Source organism: Malaclemys terrapin, chromosome 10, assembly GCF_027887155.1.
Source record: "Malaclemys terrapin pileata isolate rMalTer1 chromosome 10, rMalTer1.hap1, whole genome shotgun sequence".
NCBI classification, from domain to species: domain Eukaryota; kingdom Metazoa; phylum Chordata; order Testudines; family Emydidae; genus Malaclemys; species Malaclemys terrapin.
The window spans coordinates 73,239,027-73,258,281 of NC_071514.1; the positions used below are offsets into that span (position 1 = coordinate 73,239,027).

The 19,255-nt window shown below is 40.0% G+C and overlaps 1 protein-coding gene across 4 annotated transcripts in view; it reads left to right on the forward strand.

Moving 5' to 3' along the window:
* Positions 1-19,255, forward strand: part of TRRAP (transformation/transcription domain associated protein) — a 156,600-nt gene that overhangs the window by 2,984 nt on the left and 134,361 nt on the right. For all 4 annotated transcript variants that reach the window (XM_054041328.1, XM_054041327.1, XM_054041329.1 and 1 more), the window contains exons 3-13: positions 467-601; positions 975-1,024; positions 3,635-3,745; positions 4,397-4,501; positions 5,347-5,430; positions 6,555-6,611; positions 13,163-13,288; positions 15,405-15,482; positions 15,709-15,797; positions 17,272-17,368; positions 17,749-17,887. In XM_054041328.1, coding sequence (XP_053897303.1) covers positions 502-601; positions 975-1,024; positions 3,635-3,745; positions 4,397-4,501; positions 5,347-5,430; positions 6,555-6,611; positions 13,163-13,288; positions 15,405-15,482; positions 15,709-15,797; positions 17,272-17,368; positions 17,749-17,887 — 1,036 coding nt within the window. In that variant the 5' untranslated portion in view covers positions 467-501. The remainder of the gene's footprint in view (positions 1-466; positions 602-974; positions 1,025-3,634; positions 3,746-4,396; positions 4,502-5,346; positions 5,431-6,554; positions 6,612-13,162; positions 13,289-15,404; positions 15,483-15,708; positions 15,798-17,271; positions 17,369-17,748; positions 17,888-19,255) is intronic.

The following is a 19,255-nucleotide window of genomic DNA, read 5'->3' on the forward strand; positions in this document are numbered from 1 at the left end:
TGTGGAAAAGTTTGCTTCGGGTACCCTGAAACTTTGTTGAGAGGTACTTAAAAGGACATTATCAACTTGAAGTCCAGTCAAGTTAAAGAATGCTGTTAAAAGTTTATGTTGTGCTCCCATCTATGTTCCACTGTATTTTCCTAATCTTTTAAAACATTTCTCTCCCCTATTGCCGTTTGATAGACCCACAGAAACAAGAGAGAAAACTGACTATATGCAATTCTGTAAAAGACCCAGTAACAATTTTCTCTGATTTTTTTTTTTCCAGTTAAATGTTATGAGTTGCAGTTGTAGGCTTAAATACATATAACAAATATGATTTTTAAATTGATGGTGCCCCTTTAAAATAATGTCATAGGAATAAATCTAGATGATGGTGCGTCCACCAGTAAGTTGTCCTACTTACAATGTTGTTTTTGTTTTTTGTAGGTGGACTGATTTTTTTTTTCTTTTCTTTTCTTTCCAGTTTTTTAATAAACTCTAATCTGGTCCAAAAGAAAAATGGCCTTTGTTTCGACACAAGGGCCCACTGTGGTTGACCAAACCACTTTGATGAAGAAATACCTCCAGTTTGTGGCTGCTCTAACAGATGTTAATACACGTAAGTTTATTTTCTATTTATTAGAAATAAATTCTTCATTACTCATTTGCTTCAAGGAGTTCTGTAATATTGTCTATTGAGTTGGTTGGTAAACTTGCATGGGGTTCGCTTTGCATTTCCTTTGATCCTTGATGTTTGAAGAAGCAAAATGATGAGCATTATTTACTTGAGCCTTAGAGAAGTGTGTGAGTATGAAGTGTGAGTATGAAATTTGTGTGATTGTGAGAAATGTGTCCCTTTCAACTGGGCAGTGATGGCTAAACTGATAAGATCTGATTGCTTCTTTCACCTGTGAATGTTTGATGGTATTTGTCAGGCTTTTTTCACATATTTAATTATTCACTTGACTTTGCGATTTTTTTTTTTTTTCCAGCCGATGAAACAAAATTGAAAATGATGCAAGAAGTCAGTGAGAATTTTGAGGTAATTACAAAATAAACTTACTTCTTGAATGATTTAAATGCAATATTTCTTGTTCTTTGTGTGTATGCAATCTGGATTTCTGCTCTTGTTTTGTTTGTTGTTAAATTCAAACATATACTAATTATTAAGTAAACAGCCATTACTCATTGGTTCTGTGTTTAAGTAAGAAAAGACTTATTTCATTTTTAGAATGTATTACATGTCTCACTTCAGAGTTATTGGAGAACTATAGGCTGTGTCCTTACAGGATTTCTCTTTCTCAAATAATTGTTTTAAGAGAAAATCTTTGTTCAGTAAGTAAGTTTTGAATAAAGAAACTAATCAAAATGTATTTGAATTTTACCTCTCCAGTGTTTACTGCATAACCTGATAAATTTGTCTGGGGAATTGTTTCTCTAACTGAGTTCAGGTGTACATTTAGCTCTCTTGAAGTAGCCGGCTGCGGTTTTTTTTATTGAGATATGCAGCAGATTTAGAGGTGAGGGTGAGTTGTCAAGTGAGGATTCCTTCCTTGAGGACTGCAATGAAGTGGAGGTGACAGCACTGACCCTTTTAAATTCTCGGGGCCGGTTCAGCTGAGCAGGAGAAAATAATTTATATATAGTATGTTCATCTGGGATGCATAAGAGGTACCATGTAGAAATATTAGCTGCTAGGTTTGCATTTCTTGCTCAATGACACCATTATATTATATTACACTAAAATCTGAATTATTTAGAAGTACTGAATTCTAGGTACATTAGCCAAATTTAATTTAATATGGGACATTTGGGCAAGAATATCCACATTAATGAAAAATGCCACATGATGTTTAATGACCAGTGCTGAGGACCTCTGTTCTATGATTTAGGGAATACTTCTTTACCTGAATACATGTATTTGTTGCCTATGCAACTCTGACATCTGTGGCAATCTTTCCTCTCAGTCTCTTGCAAGTATGTGTCGGATGAATTTGGAGTGTCATTCTTCAAAAATTGCTGCAGGAAGGGAGAATGTTTGTTTGTTTTTCTCTTCTCCCTGTTCCAGAACTTCCTGGCTGCTGCAAAGTTGGGAGAGAGCTAAGAGGTCTTGAGTATATTCCCATCCTGTTTTTGAGCCTGTCTCTCCTGAGTTGCTCCAGTGTCTGCTTCTGCTCATATCTTTTGTGCATTAGTGGGAGTCTGACAATGACTAGATTCTTGAGAGTTTTGCCCTAAAAGGCCCTGAAGAGCAATTCTGAAATTGACCAGAGTCCTGTTAACTTCACTTTTATGCTTCTTAGCGAAGATACATGGGAAGAAGTCTTTATAAAGCAGGAGTGAGACCTGTGGATGTATGGTAGCTTTTGCTGCTTGCACTGGTTGGTGAGGTCAGTGAGCATCATGGATTTCATGCCTTTTCAGAAGTGTTGAAGGGTGTCTTCTCTTCTCTGATCCCTTCAGCATGTGGGGGGAGCAGGGTTAGTCTGCACTCTCCCAGTTCTTCTATAGGGCTGGGGAGTCAGAAACATCACCAGAAAGAGAGTTTGGTCAAAAAGGGAGAGACCATAGGACTGAGAAGAAGAGGCAGCACCGGATGGGCAGGTTCTTTCTTGGTTTTGGAAGGTAGCAGGGACAGGCCTGCAGTTCCTGCTTTTGCTGCTGAGTCTTAGCTGATAAGCGCCCTTTTAATTTTAACAAGTTTTAAACTGTTTCTCTGTGGTCCTCCTATTGTATCTACCTGCTGTCTTACACTTGCATTGTAAGGAGTTTGGGGCAGAGACTGTCTTTACACAATGCCTAGTATATTGGGATCTTCCTGTTTTATGACTAGGGTCTCTAAACTGTACCGCAGATCAAATAATAAAATTGGCTGTATAACTTGTGTATGTAAAGGAGGAATGTGAATAAACAGCTGAAATATTTAACTATAATTCATAAAATACTGCATTCTTATTTATGTCTAACCTAAATATTTGTGTTAGACATTCTGGTGTACTTTCGAAGTTTACCTATGATTGTTTTGTTGAATATAGCTGAGAGTTTCTAAGGAAGGATTAGGATGGCTAAACTAGGCTTCAGAATTAATGGAGGAAGCTTGCTCCTCGGATATTGTCCCCAACTTCATAGAAAACAAAACAGCAGCATGAGATCAGTCTTCACAATAAAAAGTAGAAATGTTTAATTCTAAATTTTGTGGTACATACATCTGCAGAAATAACTAATCTGCACTTAGTTGTGGATGAGAAGGCTTGCATGTCGTTGAGCAAGTGAGTTCACTGCATCCAGGAATTCCCATTAGCCCTTTCATTTGAAATGGTAATATTTACAGTATTTGAGCAGTTTTTCTAACTGTGAGCAAGGTGTTAGCCTTCCCCTTCTGGGGTATTTTTTCCTATGTTCAATTTTAGTCATTTGAATGTCAGTTTTAATGTCCTTTCTATCAGAAGGTGGTTGATCGCTAGTACTTTAAAGATTTATTTAAAAAAAAAAACCCAACAAACCTTTTTCAGTGGTTAGCGGCATATAACTTCTATATTTTGATGACAGCCTGTGTAGCATGTGTATTACAAGTAACTTGGTTAAATCACACTTGAAATGAAAATATTCCTCCTCTGCTCAAAGAAAGTATTTTTTTTCTTTTAATAACTAGAATGTAACATCATCCCCTCAGTATTCTACATTCCTGGAACACATCATCCCTCGATTTCTCACCTTTCTGCAGGATGGAGAGGTGCAGTTTCTGCAGGAGAAACCAGCACAGGTACTCTACAAAGCAACAGTTATCTTTTTTTGTGTGGAGTTTGAATTTACTAATTCAGAAATGTGAGAGATTAGAGAGTGCTGAGTGAGCAAATCTATTTTTGAATATCGGTTTTATATATACACAGAGGCAGAATTGAAAAAGTCTGTGCTGCTCTCAGTAAGAGATTTGTTAAATAAAGTTAGCCATTCTGTTTTGCAAATATATACTTTAATACTTATCTTCTATCACTTAAAGTAGTGTACATGTTACAGTTGGCTCTATTACTGAGATGATCACAACTGACTAAGTTTGCATTTCAGAGTTAAAGGCAAAAGTTGAAGCTTTACTGTCAAATAGTTATCAGAATATTTTATCATTCTTTTAATTTAAATTGCAACTTAAGAATGCAAATTAAACTTGTGCCGTGCTTTATAGCCAAATATTTGAACATTAGAAGAAACTATTATGTTTACTTATATAGGCATTTAATCTATTTGAAGAAAAAGGTTTAAAAAAACAAACATGTAGTTTGTCATTTTAGTGAATTAACATATTAAGGCAATATTGAATTGAACAAGAATTTTTTTTTTTTTAGTGATTAAGGATTGTCCTTACAAAGTTTTGATTATTTAAGTTCTAATAGATGTCTTTGTTCGTTTTGTTTTCCAGCAATTGCGAAAGCTAGTTCTTGAAATAATTCACAGAATACCAACAAATGAACATCTTCGTCCCCATACCAAAAATGTCTTGTCTGTGATGTTTAGATTTCTAGAGGTATTTTTATTTATTTCACTTTGTTAAAACTATGCTTCAGATTTTGAGAAAGATTCCTCTTTCTTCTCCTCCCGAAAAATATTAGGGTAGAATTCTGACCACACTGATGCTTGGGGTTAGATAATCTTTAGAGTCACTTTGGAATGGATTTGTTCCATTTGTTAATAATTGCACTGTTTGAGCTTCTGGGGACAGGAGAGGAGGGGCAGTTGATTAGTCTTCACTGTATGATGATGTTTTGATATATAACATCTCTGGGTTCTATTTTACCCTTATGTAGACTCTTGAAATGTTTACTAGGATTTTACTGAGACACAGAACTGTTCTTGTTAGCTTACTCTAGGTAAGATGTCAAGAAAGAACATTTTTTTCTAGACTAGTTTATTACATAAGTAAAGAGGAGAGGATCAGTGGCCCATTTTAAGTCCTTCCTTCAGATTCTTGCTTGCATAGAATCTAAATGATTGATTACTGAGGCCCAGTGTAACCTGCTCTGTGTGAAAGGATCGCTGTCCCTGTGAGGAGCCCTATTGACTTTGGTTAATCAATGGGGCTTCGCAAAGGGGTCTGCTGAAGTAGAGCAGGTTGCAGGTTTGAGGCCTAATCCTGCCAAGGATACAGACTCAATATTTCCATTGACATTTTAATGGGATAACTGTACACACAGATTGCAAGACTGGGCTCTGATAAGAAACATGTCAAAAATGAGATGTTTTCCTTGTGGCAGTTTATATTGGGCAGAAACTTTCTAGGTTGCTGAGATTAAATTAGAGCTATATAAACTATATTTTTAATGAAGTTGTTTAAGAATACAACAATGGGCTAATTAAACACATGTTTTCCAGACAGAGAATGAAGAAAATGTACTTATCTGTTTGAGAATAATTATTGAACTACACAAACAGTTCCGGCCACCAATCACCCAAGAAGTGAGTTGTATTTTATTATGTGATGTAGAAGAGTTACTCTACATTCTCTCTATCTGAATTGATATATTTCTGGCATATTTAATTGACGAATATGCCAGAAATATTCGTGCATGGCACTCAGTGTTTTATAGGAGTTAATATGCTGTGGGTATTCTGCATTTTAAAAATTCTCCTGAGAGTTAATGCTGTAGACAAAGATTGTGCCAGGGTTTACACTCTCAATGGTTTTACTCTGGAGCAGCATCAGTTTTGCTCTCAATCCTTATGAGCCATCTGACTAGATTTATTGCAGTGAAGTAACAATCTGCTGTTCTAACCAAATGTGCAAGTGACTAGCTTTCAGTCAGTTTCACTCTGATGATATTATTTCTGCCAGATTCTGTGTACAGAAACTGTGGTACCAGCATGACCTTGGGGAAAAGCCAGAAAGAGAATAAATACATATAAGGGAGGTGGCAGCCCAAAACATCCCAAATGAAAGATAAAGATTGAAAGGCAGAACAACATGGGATGGGGGACCAGAATATTCTGGATGAGTTGGGGAAGGTGGAAGACCAAAATCTCAGGGTATGGAGGTGGACCACCAAAAAGAGAGAATCCATGAGAGGAGAAGAAAAATTGGGGGTATTTTGTTCTGAGAGAAGGGAAGAAAACCAGAATAGGAACAAGAAGGAAGTCGGCAATCTATGTAAGTTCTTATACTGTACTCATAACCCTAGTAATAGAGTATCTTACGAGAACACGAAAACCAAAACTGTAGTATCTCTTCTTCCCCTATCCCACCATTGAGAGGATTTAATGGTTTTGGAATAATGTAATGATTGTGTATCTGTGTTTGAATTATTATTGTGAGGGTCTTTCTACTGCTATTCAAGTTTAATTTGGTCAGTAAACTGGCTTAGTAGTCAAAAGAAACTCTCTCCAAAAGTATCTCCCCATTCCATTTTAAATTTGAGGATTCACCCCCATACTTAAGTGAAATTAATCTGCTGACAGTAATTTAACAAAAGATTCTTAGAGTACATTTTTTCCCCAGTATTGATACAAGGATCCTAAAGTAATGAAATTGATTCCCCATTCTTCCCCCTCACCCTCCAGTAAGTTTAATATTCTTTTCTTCCTAGATTCATCATTTTTTGGACTTTGTGAAACAGATTTACAAGGAACTTCCAAAAGTAGTGGTAAGTCTTATTCCCTGTAATCACACTGTCTGTGTCCGAAAGTGGTACTACTTACTTTATAATTAGCACAAATTAAAATGACTTTTTTGAAGTTAGTGACATGTAACTAATGCTGTTTGAAGAAAATAAAAAGGTAACTATATAACACGTTACATTTTAAAAAGGGAGAAACTAGCAGACTTCTGTTGAGTTCATACATTTTGATAACCTCCATTTTAGAACACAATCTTAACTAGTGTTAGCAAGTGAAGTCATTATTAGTTTTTAGTCAGGGGTTCTTAATATTTTTTGACTTGGAGCCTCATTCTAGAATCAAACACACACAGTATGATTTTTTTTTTTCCATCTGCTATGCCTCAGATAACATCTAGTGTTTGGAGGCATGTGTCTGTAAGTGTGCTCTGACTCAAAGATCTGATTTGAGCCTTTTCTTAACTGCTTAATAACTAGAGTTGAACTTGTAGAGAGACTACTATTTCAATCAATAGTGATTAAAATGAGAGTATTTCTACTCTGTAGTTTAGTCTTAAGTTCAAGATTTAGTGTGATAAACGCTTCGCTAGTAATAGGAAGTGTGAAACTTGTTTTTGCCATGTTCAATCACACAGTATTTTGATATTTGCCATCATGAAATAGAGATTTTTTTTTTGTCGTTTTCACTGCGTTGTAAGTCAGCCTTTACTCTAACATAGGAAGAGAGCAGCATCCATGATGTGAGGTCTTAGAGACACTGCAGCTCAGTCATTGGCTCTGCAGTTTCAGTAGTGCTAGGCCCTATAACCTCATTAGTGGCCCAGTGTTTTAATAATATTGTTTTTTAATCTATAGAATTTCAGCTTCAAGTCTATGTCCGCAAAGATCCCACTGTAGGTGTGAGTGCTTCGAGTGTGTGATACTGGAATCGTCTAGCCATCTGTTTCCTTCGGAGCTGTCCTTTACGCTCTCATGCCATGTACAATGAGGGTATAAAAATGGAGCAGCCCCAACCATCACTTACTTTCTTCTTACTGCCCGAGGCACTGAGTTGATGCACAATGTCTTTCTGCTTCCTTATAGCTCTGGGGGATAGGGTTAGGGTTTTATAGTTAGTCTCCTCCTCTCTCTCCCCGGTAACTTTTTTTCTTGTTTCATTTAAGCTGGTTGACTTTAACTCTTCTACCTCTTCCGAAAGACTCCTTGTTTTCTTTCCGAGTCTCAGGTCTAATGGCTGAGATCTGCCCTGCCTGCAAGACAGCTATGCCTATGAATGATACACATATAAAGTGCCTTTTTTTGTTTAGGGGAATCTTCTATCTCAAACAACTATATTATATAAAACTCTCTTTTTGAACACACACAAGGCATGTGATGACCACTTGATGTTTTTGCTGGAAAAGATAAGATTTTTGACTGTGAGATTCCTGCTCCTGCTTATGAACTTGTAGCCAAAGCACAAGCTGAAACAAGAGATGCAACTTAGGGGGCTAAGAGGTCTTTTGATTCTGTGAGTCCCTGAAACATTAAGCCTTCTGTTTTCTCTTAGGAAAAAAGAACTGATGTGAACAGGATTTCAGTCTTTTTGAAGAATCACAGTACCAATGTGACTTTGAAAAAGCAGAGCTCTCTGGATGCAGCTTTGCACCAATCTGCATCACTGGTAGTGGCCAAGAGGAAGGGTGAAAGTCATTATGCGTCTGAGTTGCCTAAGGCTCTTCCTTCAAACTCACATTGGGGTTTCACAGAATCATGGCACCATTCTTTTGATGCAGGGGTGCAGCTTCTGTCTTTATTGATCAATACTGTTTCTTAAGTAAGTTGGCATTGGTGTACTGTATGCCACCAAATCATTGTATTGTGATAAGATATCTGCCAAGGCCGCTGCATTGGAACCATTGTCATCTGTACCACCTCCTCTTTCTGCACAGGCTATTTTTCCATCTTCTGCAGATCTAGCTATCACCCTGGAACTGGAATCCCCTTTTACTGAATCTCTCTCCTTTATCTGTGGTATTCAAACCTCTGCTTGGAGTCCAGAGTACCAAAGATGAACCTGTCTGCGTTGATCCTCTATGGTAGCAGTGTCTACCTTTCATACCAAGGGGTTCTGAGTTTGTGTTTCTACACTTCAAGAATGTGCACCTCCTTTAGAAGAATTCCGCTCATCTTCATGTGGCAGCAGATGTTGTTCTCCTAGGAGATCTTCTCATTTGCCTAGGGTGGTTCCTAAGAGAAACCTTAAAAGGAGTCACGGATCTCATGCTTCAGTCATGTTCCTTGGTTCCCATCTCTTTGGCACCATATGCCTTTATCTTCTGGGACGCGGTGGCCTTAATGTTCTGTGTGGAGTCCTCAGCCATTCCCTGCTCTGTGCCATATACAGCGGCATCAAGATCTAGAATAAGGTTGTCGTCTTCCTTAAAAAAACACCCCCAAAACAAAACAAACCCACACCCTATCTCAGGAGGTTCAGTCATTGCTCCAAGAGCTCCTTCATGGTTCTAAACAGAAACTGTATAGTGATGAGGAAGACGTCCTCAAGGAATATGAGGACCAACCTGGTCATATTGGCTTTGCCTGATGAAGGTATAACACCATCTACTGCATCAAAATAAGCAACAGAGGGTCCTGTGGCACCTTTAAGACTAACAGAAGTATTGGGAGCATAAGCTTTCGTGGGTAAGAACCTCACTTCTTCAGATGCAAGTCATCTTGCATCTGAAGAAGTGAGGTTCTTACCCACGAAAGCTTATGCTCCCAATACTTCTGTTAGTCTTAAAGGTGCCACAGGACCCTCTGCTTTTTAGAGATTCAGACTAACACGGCTACCCCTCTGATACTTGCGTCAAAATAGACTATTTTAAGGCAACGAAAGATAGAGATGTAAATATCTGTTTAAAAAGTTAACTGTTTAAATGATTAAAATTGTTTAATCTGTTAACCGATTAAAGGGAGAGAAACCCGGGGCTGAGGGTCGGCTGGCTGGCCTGGGGCTGGGGGTTAATGATTAAGGTTGGCTAACTGGTAAGACTAATGCTTACTGGCTAACCGTTTAGTATTTTACATACTAGTTCAAGACCTCCTTAGAAGAATGGTGGACACTTTAGAGTTTCTGCTAGAGATCATATAAGAGAGCTGTCCTAAATTATTTAACATTTCCCAGGGTTGCTTAGCCATACCTATTAATAAAGATTGAAAGTGGGGGCCGCCACAGATCCTTAGCTAAAACAGCCACATCCAAGAGGGCCGACAGATGCCCTGCTAAATAATCATTGAGATAAGGAGATGCATCACAGCAGGTTACTAGGGATGTTCACACAGTTCTACAGTTCTTTTCCAGACAAGGCCTCAAGATCAATTGAGACATGTCCAATCTTACCCCTACTCAGTCCACAAAATTTATATGGGTGGTGCTGGACTTCACATTGGCAGGAGCATACATTCCTAAACACAGACTTTTCATGAGTCACTTCATTTCATACCTGCGATCTCATCTGAGAACCTCAGTAAGATTCTGCCTCAGTTTACTGGGTCATATGGCAGCTTTAATTATGTGACTCCATAAGTCCTCTGGTCTTTTCAGAGTTGGTTAAGAACAGTTTATCAGCCAGTCAAATACAACATGGACTTGCCTGTTGGAGTGCCAATGTCTCTGTTTTGGTGGACAGATCCTTAAAAATCTGCTAGGGAATTATGTTTCATCCACCGCCCCCTGAAAAAAACTCTTGTGATGGATGTGCACATGTGGACTTCCTCTGAATACAGGGAAAGTGATCGTGAGTAGAGTCTGTTACACATAAATGTACTGGAGCTCAGGGCCATTCATCTAGCCTGGAAGGCATTTCTGCTTCTCTTTCTGGGCACCACCACTCAAAGCTGTTGCATTGTCCATCAAGATATGTGTTTGTAAGGAGAGTCCAGGGGGAGTGAGATCATGCCAGGAAGTGATACACCCATGAGACTGGTGCATCCTACATAAGATCATCCTAGTAGCTCGGTCTTTCAATTACCCAGAATTATTTGGCAGATCATCTAAGCAGAAAGAGCTCCATCACGATTCAGGTGTGAGTGGGAGCTGAAAGACTGTTCTAAATCAAGTATTGCTAAACAGAGTTCCCTATTTGCTGTATCTGTTTGCTCCCAGTGTGAACACAGTCTCCAGTGTTCTCTTCCCAAAGAGGAGTTCAGGATCTGTGATAGATGTATTTCTGATTTGGTGGGAGAAGAACCTGCTCAAGTGTTTCTCTCTCTGTGATTAATTCCCAAAGTCCTTAGAAAGATATATCCGGACAAAGCCAAGGTGGTAATGATGGTTCCAGCCTGGGTGCATCCGTTCTGGTATTCTGACATGATCAATTAGGCCACTTCTGCTACTAAACCTCCCAGATGTCATTCTGCAGAACCAAGGCCTGGTGCTGCAAACCGACCTGGCGTCTCTACATGTGACTAGCTGATTAAGGTCTGTAGATAGTGACTGTACAAGAGCTTTTGATCCAGAGCAAAAAGGCCTCTGAGAAGCATGTTTCAAGCTAAAAAGTTTTCTCTTGTGGTCCATTGAAACACATTCATTCCTTGGGTTCTTCTGTTCCAGCTCTTTTGGACTATTTGCCCTTGAAACACTTGGGACTGTAGATTAACTCTGAGTCATGTGACCGCTATATCAGCATATCACCCATCTGTTGAGGGTCATTAAAAAGTGGCTTCAGATTTTCATATAAAGCAATTTATATACTTAACTGTAGTTTTTCCTAAATCCCCTGTACTGGGTAACCTCCACACACTTAACTCTGTAGTATAGACCAGGTCTGTCTACCTAAGTTGCTTTTTATCGACCTAATTATGTCAGTGTCTACGCTACAGCCTTGCTCCCGCCAATGTAAGCGCCATACTGCAGCGACATAACTCTCTTCACGAGAGGCTTATGTTGGTATAGTTAGGGCGATGCAGACACTGCATTACATACATGGGCTGTTGGCTGTCTTGTCAATTTCGTGGCAGGAGAGCTGGGTGGCTGGACCCCACTCCTGGCTGGGAACCTTGGCTGTCTTGTCAATTTCAGGGCTCCTTGCTGGTGCCCAGAAACTGACAAGACTGCCGAGCACCTGGCAGGGAGTGGGCTGGGAGGAGAAGCTGGGGCAGCTGGACTCTGCTCCCCAAGGGGAGAAGCCCTGGGCGGCTTCCCCACCGCTCCGGGTGGGGAACGGGGAGCAGCAGGGGAGGCAGCCAGCCAGGAGGCCGGGATCCTATGGGCTCAGTTCCCCTCACTACCCCTCCTAGATCGCTGCAAGCATTCCTAGTGAGGACACGCACCATCGACCCAAGAAGCGTAGTGTGGATATGCACTGCAATGGCTGGCTGTAAGTCGATTTTCTATAGGTCAACTTAGTTTCCAGTGTAGATATACCCTTAGATAGTCTTAGGGCTATGCCCCTTTATCTTTCCAGAACAAAGCCATTTCTGAAATCATCCAGACTTTGTGGCTTTTGGTAATAAGTCTACAGTGCCGGTTGTTTTCTCTGAAAGACTCTTTAAGTGGGTTACAGACTGTATTTAGATTTCCTATACATTAAACAAACAACCTCTTCTCAAGGTAGAAATGCTCTTCTAGTTCTCAGTCAACTTCTGTTTCTTGTTTCAGGGGAGACTATTTCTGAGATTTATAAGATTGCTAAATGTATGCACAGAACTCCAATTAGCTATCATTACACCATTGTGGCAGCTTCGAGATCAGATGCCCAGTTTGGTAGGGCTCTCCTACAGTCACTTTTAGGTAGGACTTCTGTCACCAACCTCCTTGAAAGGTAACTGCTACTTAATCACCTGCAGTGGGATCTGTATGGACAAATGCATGAAGAAGAAAGAGAGGTGGTTACTTGCCTCACAGTAATTGGAGTCCTTGAAGATGGTTTTTGTCCACATGGATCTCATGATCTGCTCTCCTTCCCACTCATGTGGAGGCTTTACCTGCTTGTTCTGTATTCATGAAAGAACTTAGTGGAGCTGCTCCATTAGTTATATTCTTTGGGGAATGCAAAGGTGTATCCAGCAAATATTCAGTCCCTGTGGACACTGGTGGTTCAAAGTTTGTGGGCTCACAGCTACAATGGGATCCATATGCACAAAAGCACCCCGAAGAACTCCAGAAAGGAAAGTAAGCCCTTTCCGAAGAATTTAGTAGCAGTACAAAATACTTTCCTAATGGATTGTATTTTCTAAATGGACAACCTACCCAATTCACAATAACTGAGGGACAATCTCCACTCATTGTTATATTTTGCTTTCCACAACCACATCACTGTACAACTTTGCATGAGTGATGTACCCGAGCATTTGGTTTCTAATATCTAAATTGTATTGTTAAATCTATTCACCTAAATTTGGCTTATTGCTGATTATGTACTCTATGTATCATATGACTAAAAACAAACTTTGTATTTCTGGATAATCTAAGCACTATACCCAGATGTACAGATACTTTTCTCAACCTGTGTATTATATATATTTTTTTAACATTAGGTTTAATAAAATTTAAATCTGTTTCTCCTCTTTAAAACTTCTGCTTTGTGTGTCTGTAGAATCGATATTTTGAGAATCCTCAGGTGATCCCAGAGAATACTGTTCCTTCCCCAGAAATGGTTGGTATGATTACAACAATTGTGGTGAAAGTAAATCCTGAACGGGATGACAGTGAAACAAGAACAGTGAGTATTTTGACTAGGTGACCTCAAATACTGAGTACCTGTCAAATTGGCTGTATGTTAAAGATAAAATCGTATGGAAAACAAATAAAATGGCATGTCCACCCTTTCAAACTTATTAGCCATAGAGATAGGAACAGAAGATACTCCTTTTGCAATGGGCACATTGCATACAGGTTTGTCACATCTTAGGCGCATTTAACATGTGCGATTTCAGCTTTACGTAGTCGGCAAAAACAAAAAAAGAGGGAAAAATAACAATTTTAATACTGTACCTGTAGTGCGGGCGATTCCACCCGCCATTACACTTAATGTAATTTTGACTATACGCGATTTTCGCTTTACGCGCTGACTGCGGAATGTAACCCCAGCGTAAGATGCGGCAGACCTGTAATTTAGACTGCAGCCAACTCCCAATGAAATTAACAGAAAAACTCCCATTGACTTGATGTGGAGTTGGATCAGGCCCTGAGTAAGTTGTGACCTCACATGATGGAGGGGTGTTTTTTTTTTTTTTTTTAAAAGCCTATTAGCTCATAGTCTCTCTGTGGTAGGGTTTACGTGGTCTGGCTTTGGGCCCTGCTGCTACCCTCACTTTCCCTTTCCTCCCTAGTCAATCATACTTCACGCTGTTAGTGTTTTCTCAAAAATTCTCCCCTTGTGGGACTGTGATTTATTACTACAAAGTTCAAAACAGCCCACACCTTTCACCCAGCCTACCTAGCCGGCTCTTGCTCCTAGCAGGCTTCTTTCCTGGGCCTTGTATCTAGGAGTTCTGGAGAGTTACTCAACCTTGGACACCTCACTGACCCTTTCCAGGTAGTGCTCCTTGTTTTTTTTGATGGAGTGGTTCCTCCAGAGTCTGTTCTCCCTGAATGATCACAGGCTGCTCTTCTCTTTCCCAGCAGGCCTGATTCTTAGGGCATGGCTACACTTGCAGATGTAGAGTACTTTGAGTTAAACCAGCCTTCATAGAGCACAGTAGGGAAAGCGCTGAAATCTGTCCACACTGACAGCTGCAAGCGCATGGGTGTGGCCACGTTAGCAACTCTTGCAACAGCCACAGAGAGCAGTGCATTGTGGTAGCTATCCCAGCATGCAAGTGGCTGCAATGGGCTTTTCAAATGTGGGGGGAGAGGTGGAGTGTGACAGGGAGTGTTGTAGTATGTGAGGGGGGAGAGAGTGGGTTTTTGGGGGGCTGAGAGCATGTCAGCATGCTGTCTAGTAAGTTCAGACATCAGGAGGACCCCCTCTACCCCGCGCCTCTCTCTCACACAGCATTCCACAGTAATGGTTGCTTTGTCTCAGAGCAGATAAGCATGCTGGCTGTCAGAAATGGAGCTTTCAAAGGGCATATCCACATTCCTGCGGCGATTACAAAACAATGACAAGAGTGGCCACTTGACTTAATTATGGGACGTTTCCGGAGGCTGTTCAGAGCACACTAATGCAACACCTCGTTCACACTGATGCCCGGGCGTTTCAGCCAATGTGCACCAAGTGTTAATCTTTTCGCCGAGGTGGAGTACCAGGAGCGCTCTAGCCCTGGAGTCAGCACTGTACGTGCCTTGCCAGTGTGGACGGGTAGTGAGCTTTGGCGCCCAGGGCTACTTTAATGCATTCTAACTCCCAAGTGTAGCCAAGCCCTTAGTCACGTACTCTGTCACATGACTATTGTACTCATTCCCTCCACACTGGAGATTGGAGCAGTTGAGCCCCAACCCCCTTAAAGGGATAGTTCACAGGTGGCACCATCTCTAATGTCTGAGTCTGTATTGAATTATCCAAAAGTAGTAGGCATATTGAAAAATATTCTGTTAAAAATGTGTGTGACTCACTCCTCTTGCTGTTGGAGTTGCACTTATCAAAGCTGCATTTAAAATGTGAATATAGTTACAGATCAAGAAATGTCTGCATAGAATTTTTATTTAGCCAAAGAATAAAACTTCCATATCATATCATGTGCTCTGAAATTAAGTATTGTTTACCCTGAATGTTTAATTATTAAAAGGAATGATAAATAATGTACATATTTTTATGAAGGGATTAATTATCAGTTTTTTTTAGTACTTTTCTTTTGAAAAAGAATGAAAATTTTAAAATACTTTTACCTTTTCAGCATTCTATAATTCCCAGAGGGTCTCTCTCCTTGAAAGTGTTGGCTGAGCTTCCCATTATTGTTGTTTTAATGTATCAGGTTAGTACAGTATCTCGCATGTGAATATTTTATTATTGCCTATTCAGATAGTCTGTGTACTGTGCCTAGGCCGTTAGTTAAAAGGGATGTAAAATCTTGTGGCAAAATCCACCATGATGATGCATTCAGAATAGTTTTTTTCCTGATGAGCTCTCTAATAATTTTCTGAGCACAAATGTGAAATGTGGGTATTGGAGTTTGTTTTCAAGTTGTTATTTCTTTTTAGCTCTACAAACTGAACATTCATAATGTGGTGGCTGAATTTGTGCCCTTGATCATGAACACGATAATAATACAGGTATCCTCGCAAGCCAGGTAAGACTATCTTAACAAAACATTTCAGTTGAATCTGTGTCATATTGGTAATAAATCTAAGTATGACTCAAGCTCTGTAGGTCCCTCCATCCCCCCCCCCGAAATAATACAAGAACCGGGGCAACCCAATGAAATAAATAAGTAGCAGGTTTAAAGCAAACATAAGAGTACTTTTTTCGCACCATGCACAATCAACCTGTGGAATTCATTGCCAGAGGTTGCTGAGAAGGCCAAAAGTTTAACTGGGTTGAAAAAAGAATTAGAAAAGTTCTGAAGGATAGGTCCATCAGTGGCTATTGGCCATGATGGTCAGGGATGTAACCCCTATCCTCTGCTTTCCTAAGCCTGACTGCCAGAAACTGGGACTAAACGATAGGGGATGGATCACTTGATAAATTGCCCTGTGCTGTTCATTCTCTCTGAAGCATCTGGACGAGCCACTGTCAGAAGACAGGATACTGGGCTAGCTGGACCGTTGGTCTGACCCAGTATGGCTGTTCTTATGTTTGTAGTTAACTAATAACTAAATTTGCCATTTAAAAATGATCCAAAATCTTAAAAGATAAATTTCTCTTAAAGCACATCTGTTTGCCTTTGGTTGCTTGCAACTACAATAAAACTTGGCTACTTTTGACTTAAAACTGTTCTATAATAAAATTATCCTAACAGCATCACAATTGCTATTGTAGTGGGCAGTGTTTGCCAGGCCCCATATTTACTAGGATACTACACTCATGGAATCTCCGTCCTGCCACAAAACTAGTGTTCTTGCTCTTCTTGGACCCGTGAGAGCCTCCTGTCTAGGCAGAGCATTGATATTCTGCCTATTGGTTACTATTCTGTCTGCTTCAGAGAGACAGAGTGCCTGATAAGCAGCCAGTGGTTCTGGAAGGGGAAGCAGGAAGAGGCAGTCTTCCCAATTCCTTGAAGTGAGCGATTGAAGGGCAGAAAGGTAGGGAGAGTGTTCTTGACCTGAGGGAAAGTGGAGGTGACCCCTGGAGGAGGAGGTACAGAGTCATGTATCCTCTGTCAGCGTACCATCTTGGAATTCTGTAGAAAGCCAGAAACTGCATGGTGGTCTGAAACGCAGTAGAAAGCACTCACATTCTGAGGCTTTCAAGATCAATTGCTCATTTTAATAAGTTAAAACCTTCAAATGCTTATCAAGCTATTACAGAATTTCCAGTGTGCCACAGCGTATGTAGGGCCCTGATTATTTAACACCTTTCTGCCTGAGAGGGTAAGCATCGAATGGGCAAGGAACCGGAAATGTTAATGGTGGGTCCTTCCCTACTAGGTTTAGGCCCCTTCAGGGCAAAGGAGGGAAGGTTTGAGAGCCCAAGTATGCTCTACTTTGGGTAAATTACTATCCTGCAAACTGAAGCCCTTTCTGACACTATTCATGAGCTCTAAACTCATTTCAAAAAGAGGGGAGGAACAAAATAAGCATAACACTTGTTCAATTTAATTTCAGGCAACACAAACTTTATAATAAGGAGCTGTACGCTGACTTTATTGCTGCCCAGATTAAAACATTATCATTTTTGGCCTACATTATAAGAATATACCAGGTAGGTTATGCTAAAGATTGTCGCTGTTGTAAGTAATGTGAGTTCTGTTGCAGGGAAGCAGCATGCATCAGGGATTAGGGAGGGAGGAGACTTGTGTAGCAAATTTAGAGTTACAGGTTTGTTCTATTAGTGAAAGGTTGGGTTTTTAAAATAAATCAAGTTCAAGTCTGCAGACAAACCTTCCAGCTAAGGAAAAGGTGTATAGAACAGTTGTCTACTGAACTTCATTTTTTTTTACAGGCAGAATTTTTAAAGAGAAAAAATCTGAATTTCTGCCAGATGGGACTATAGATAACTACGAATACAGAAAACTGAAAACAAAACAATTGTTTTAAAATAATCTGCATTGCAAATATGACTTGAGCATATTTACTTTACAGGATTTGGTGGCTAAGTATTCTCAGCAAATGGTAAAAGGAATGTTGCAGTTACTGTCCAATTGTCCAGCGGAAACTGCACATCTCCGAAAGGAGCTTCTAATAGCTGCTAAGCACATTCTTACCACAGACTTGAGGAGCCGTATGTATTTTTTTTTTTTTTTAAAACATGGGTAGAAACTGTAAATGTCTCAAATCCACTCTGTTTGCTTGATGCTTTTTATTATACCATTGATAGTGATTATAAAATTGCTTAAATTGGGCTGTATTGGATTTTTGAGTTCTTTGGGTCAGGTGTTATTGGGAAAATTGTCAACCAAGTTGTTCCTTAACATCTTTCTTTGCTCCCAAGCAAGGGAGCTTGTCATATGTCCTAGAGTGGGATGGAGAACTGAGCAAGGTGCCCTGACAACTCGTTCGCTTTCTTTTTTTAAAAAACCTGTGCATTGCCAAGTTGCTACTATACACTGATACACACCTAGACTCTAATCCTACTACCACTAATGCGCATGCTTGAAATAAAGCACGTGAGTAATCCATTGACATCAGTGGGAATAGTCACCCAGCTAAAAAGTGATCTTGCTTGGCTAATTGGGCTCAGTTCTTGTCTCCAGACAGAAGACCTCTTTCAGTCTGAACTAATGTAGGTTCTTCGGTAGATTTGTTCTTCATTTTTTCTTATGGCAGGATTGTCAAGTTTTAGAGTAGCCTGGTTCTCAGGTTTCAACTTTTATTTTTCCATCTCCTTCCCCCCCCCCCCATCCCCCAACAGTCTGTGGGGATGGGTGGAGTAACTCACTATGTGTGCTAACAAAGGTCCACTGCTTCAGGTGCTAGAGCTGGGCTAGGGAGGTATAGAGAAATTAGTACACAATGTTTTTCCTTAGGTTTTCCAAGCTTTTGAGTTTAGTATTGTAGTCACACTTTAGACTTTTTATTTTGGATGCCGCATGTTGGCGAGGGATTCCTTATGTTTAAAATGGGACCTAACGTGGGAACCAGTAATATATCTGAGTGAGTGGAAGAAATTTTCAAAGTACAACCCCCATGCTGATTGACAGATCATATACACCTCTACCTCGATATAACGCTGTCCTCGGGAGCCAAAAAATCTTACTGCATTATAGGTGAAACAGTGTTATATCGAACTTGGTTTGATCCACCGGAGTGCGCAGCCCCGCCCCCCAAAGCACTGCTTTACCGCGTTCTATCCGAATTCGTGTTATATCGGGTTGCGTTATATCAAGGTAGAGGTGTAGTACTTGCCATTATGATTTTCCCCTTCACCCCCCCCTTTTTTTTTTTTTTTTTTTTTTTTGAGCTTAATCTTCTGAGGGGCGGGTAGGGGAGAGAAAAGAGGTCCTTTTTCTTCACTGCTGCCACAGTAAATGCAATTTTCATCAATTTAAAAGAAAAGGGCAAAACTTGTGTGCATGCAAATCCCAGGCAAAGGTTTTAAAACTGACTTCAAAATGTAATGTTATTAATGTTGCTTAAAATTAAAACGCAA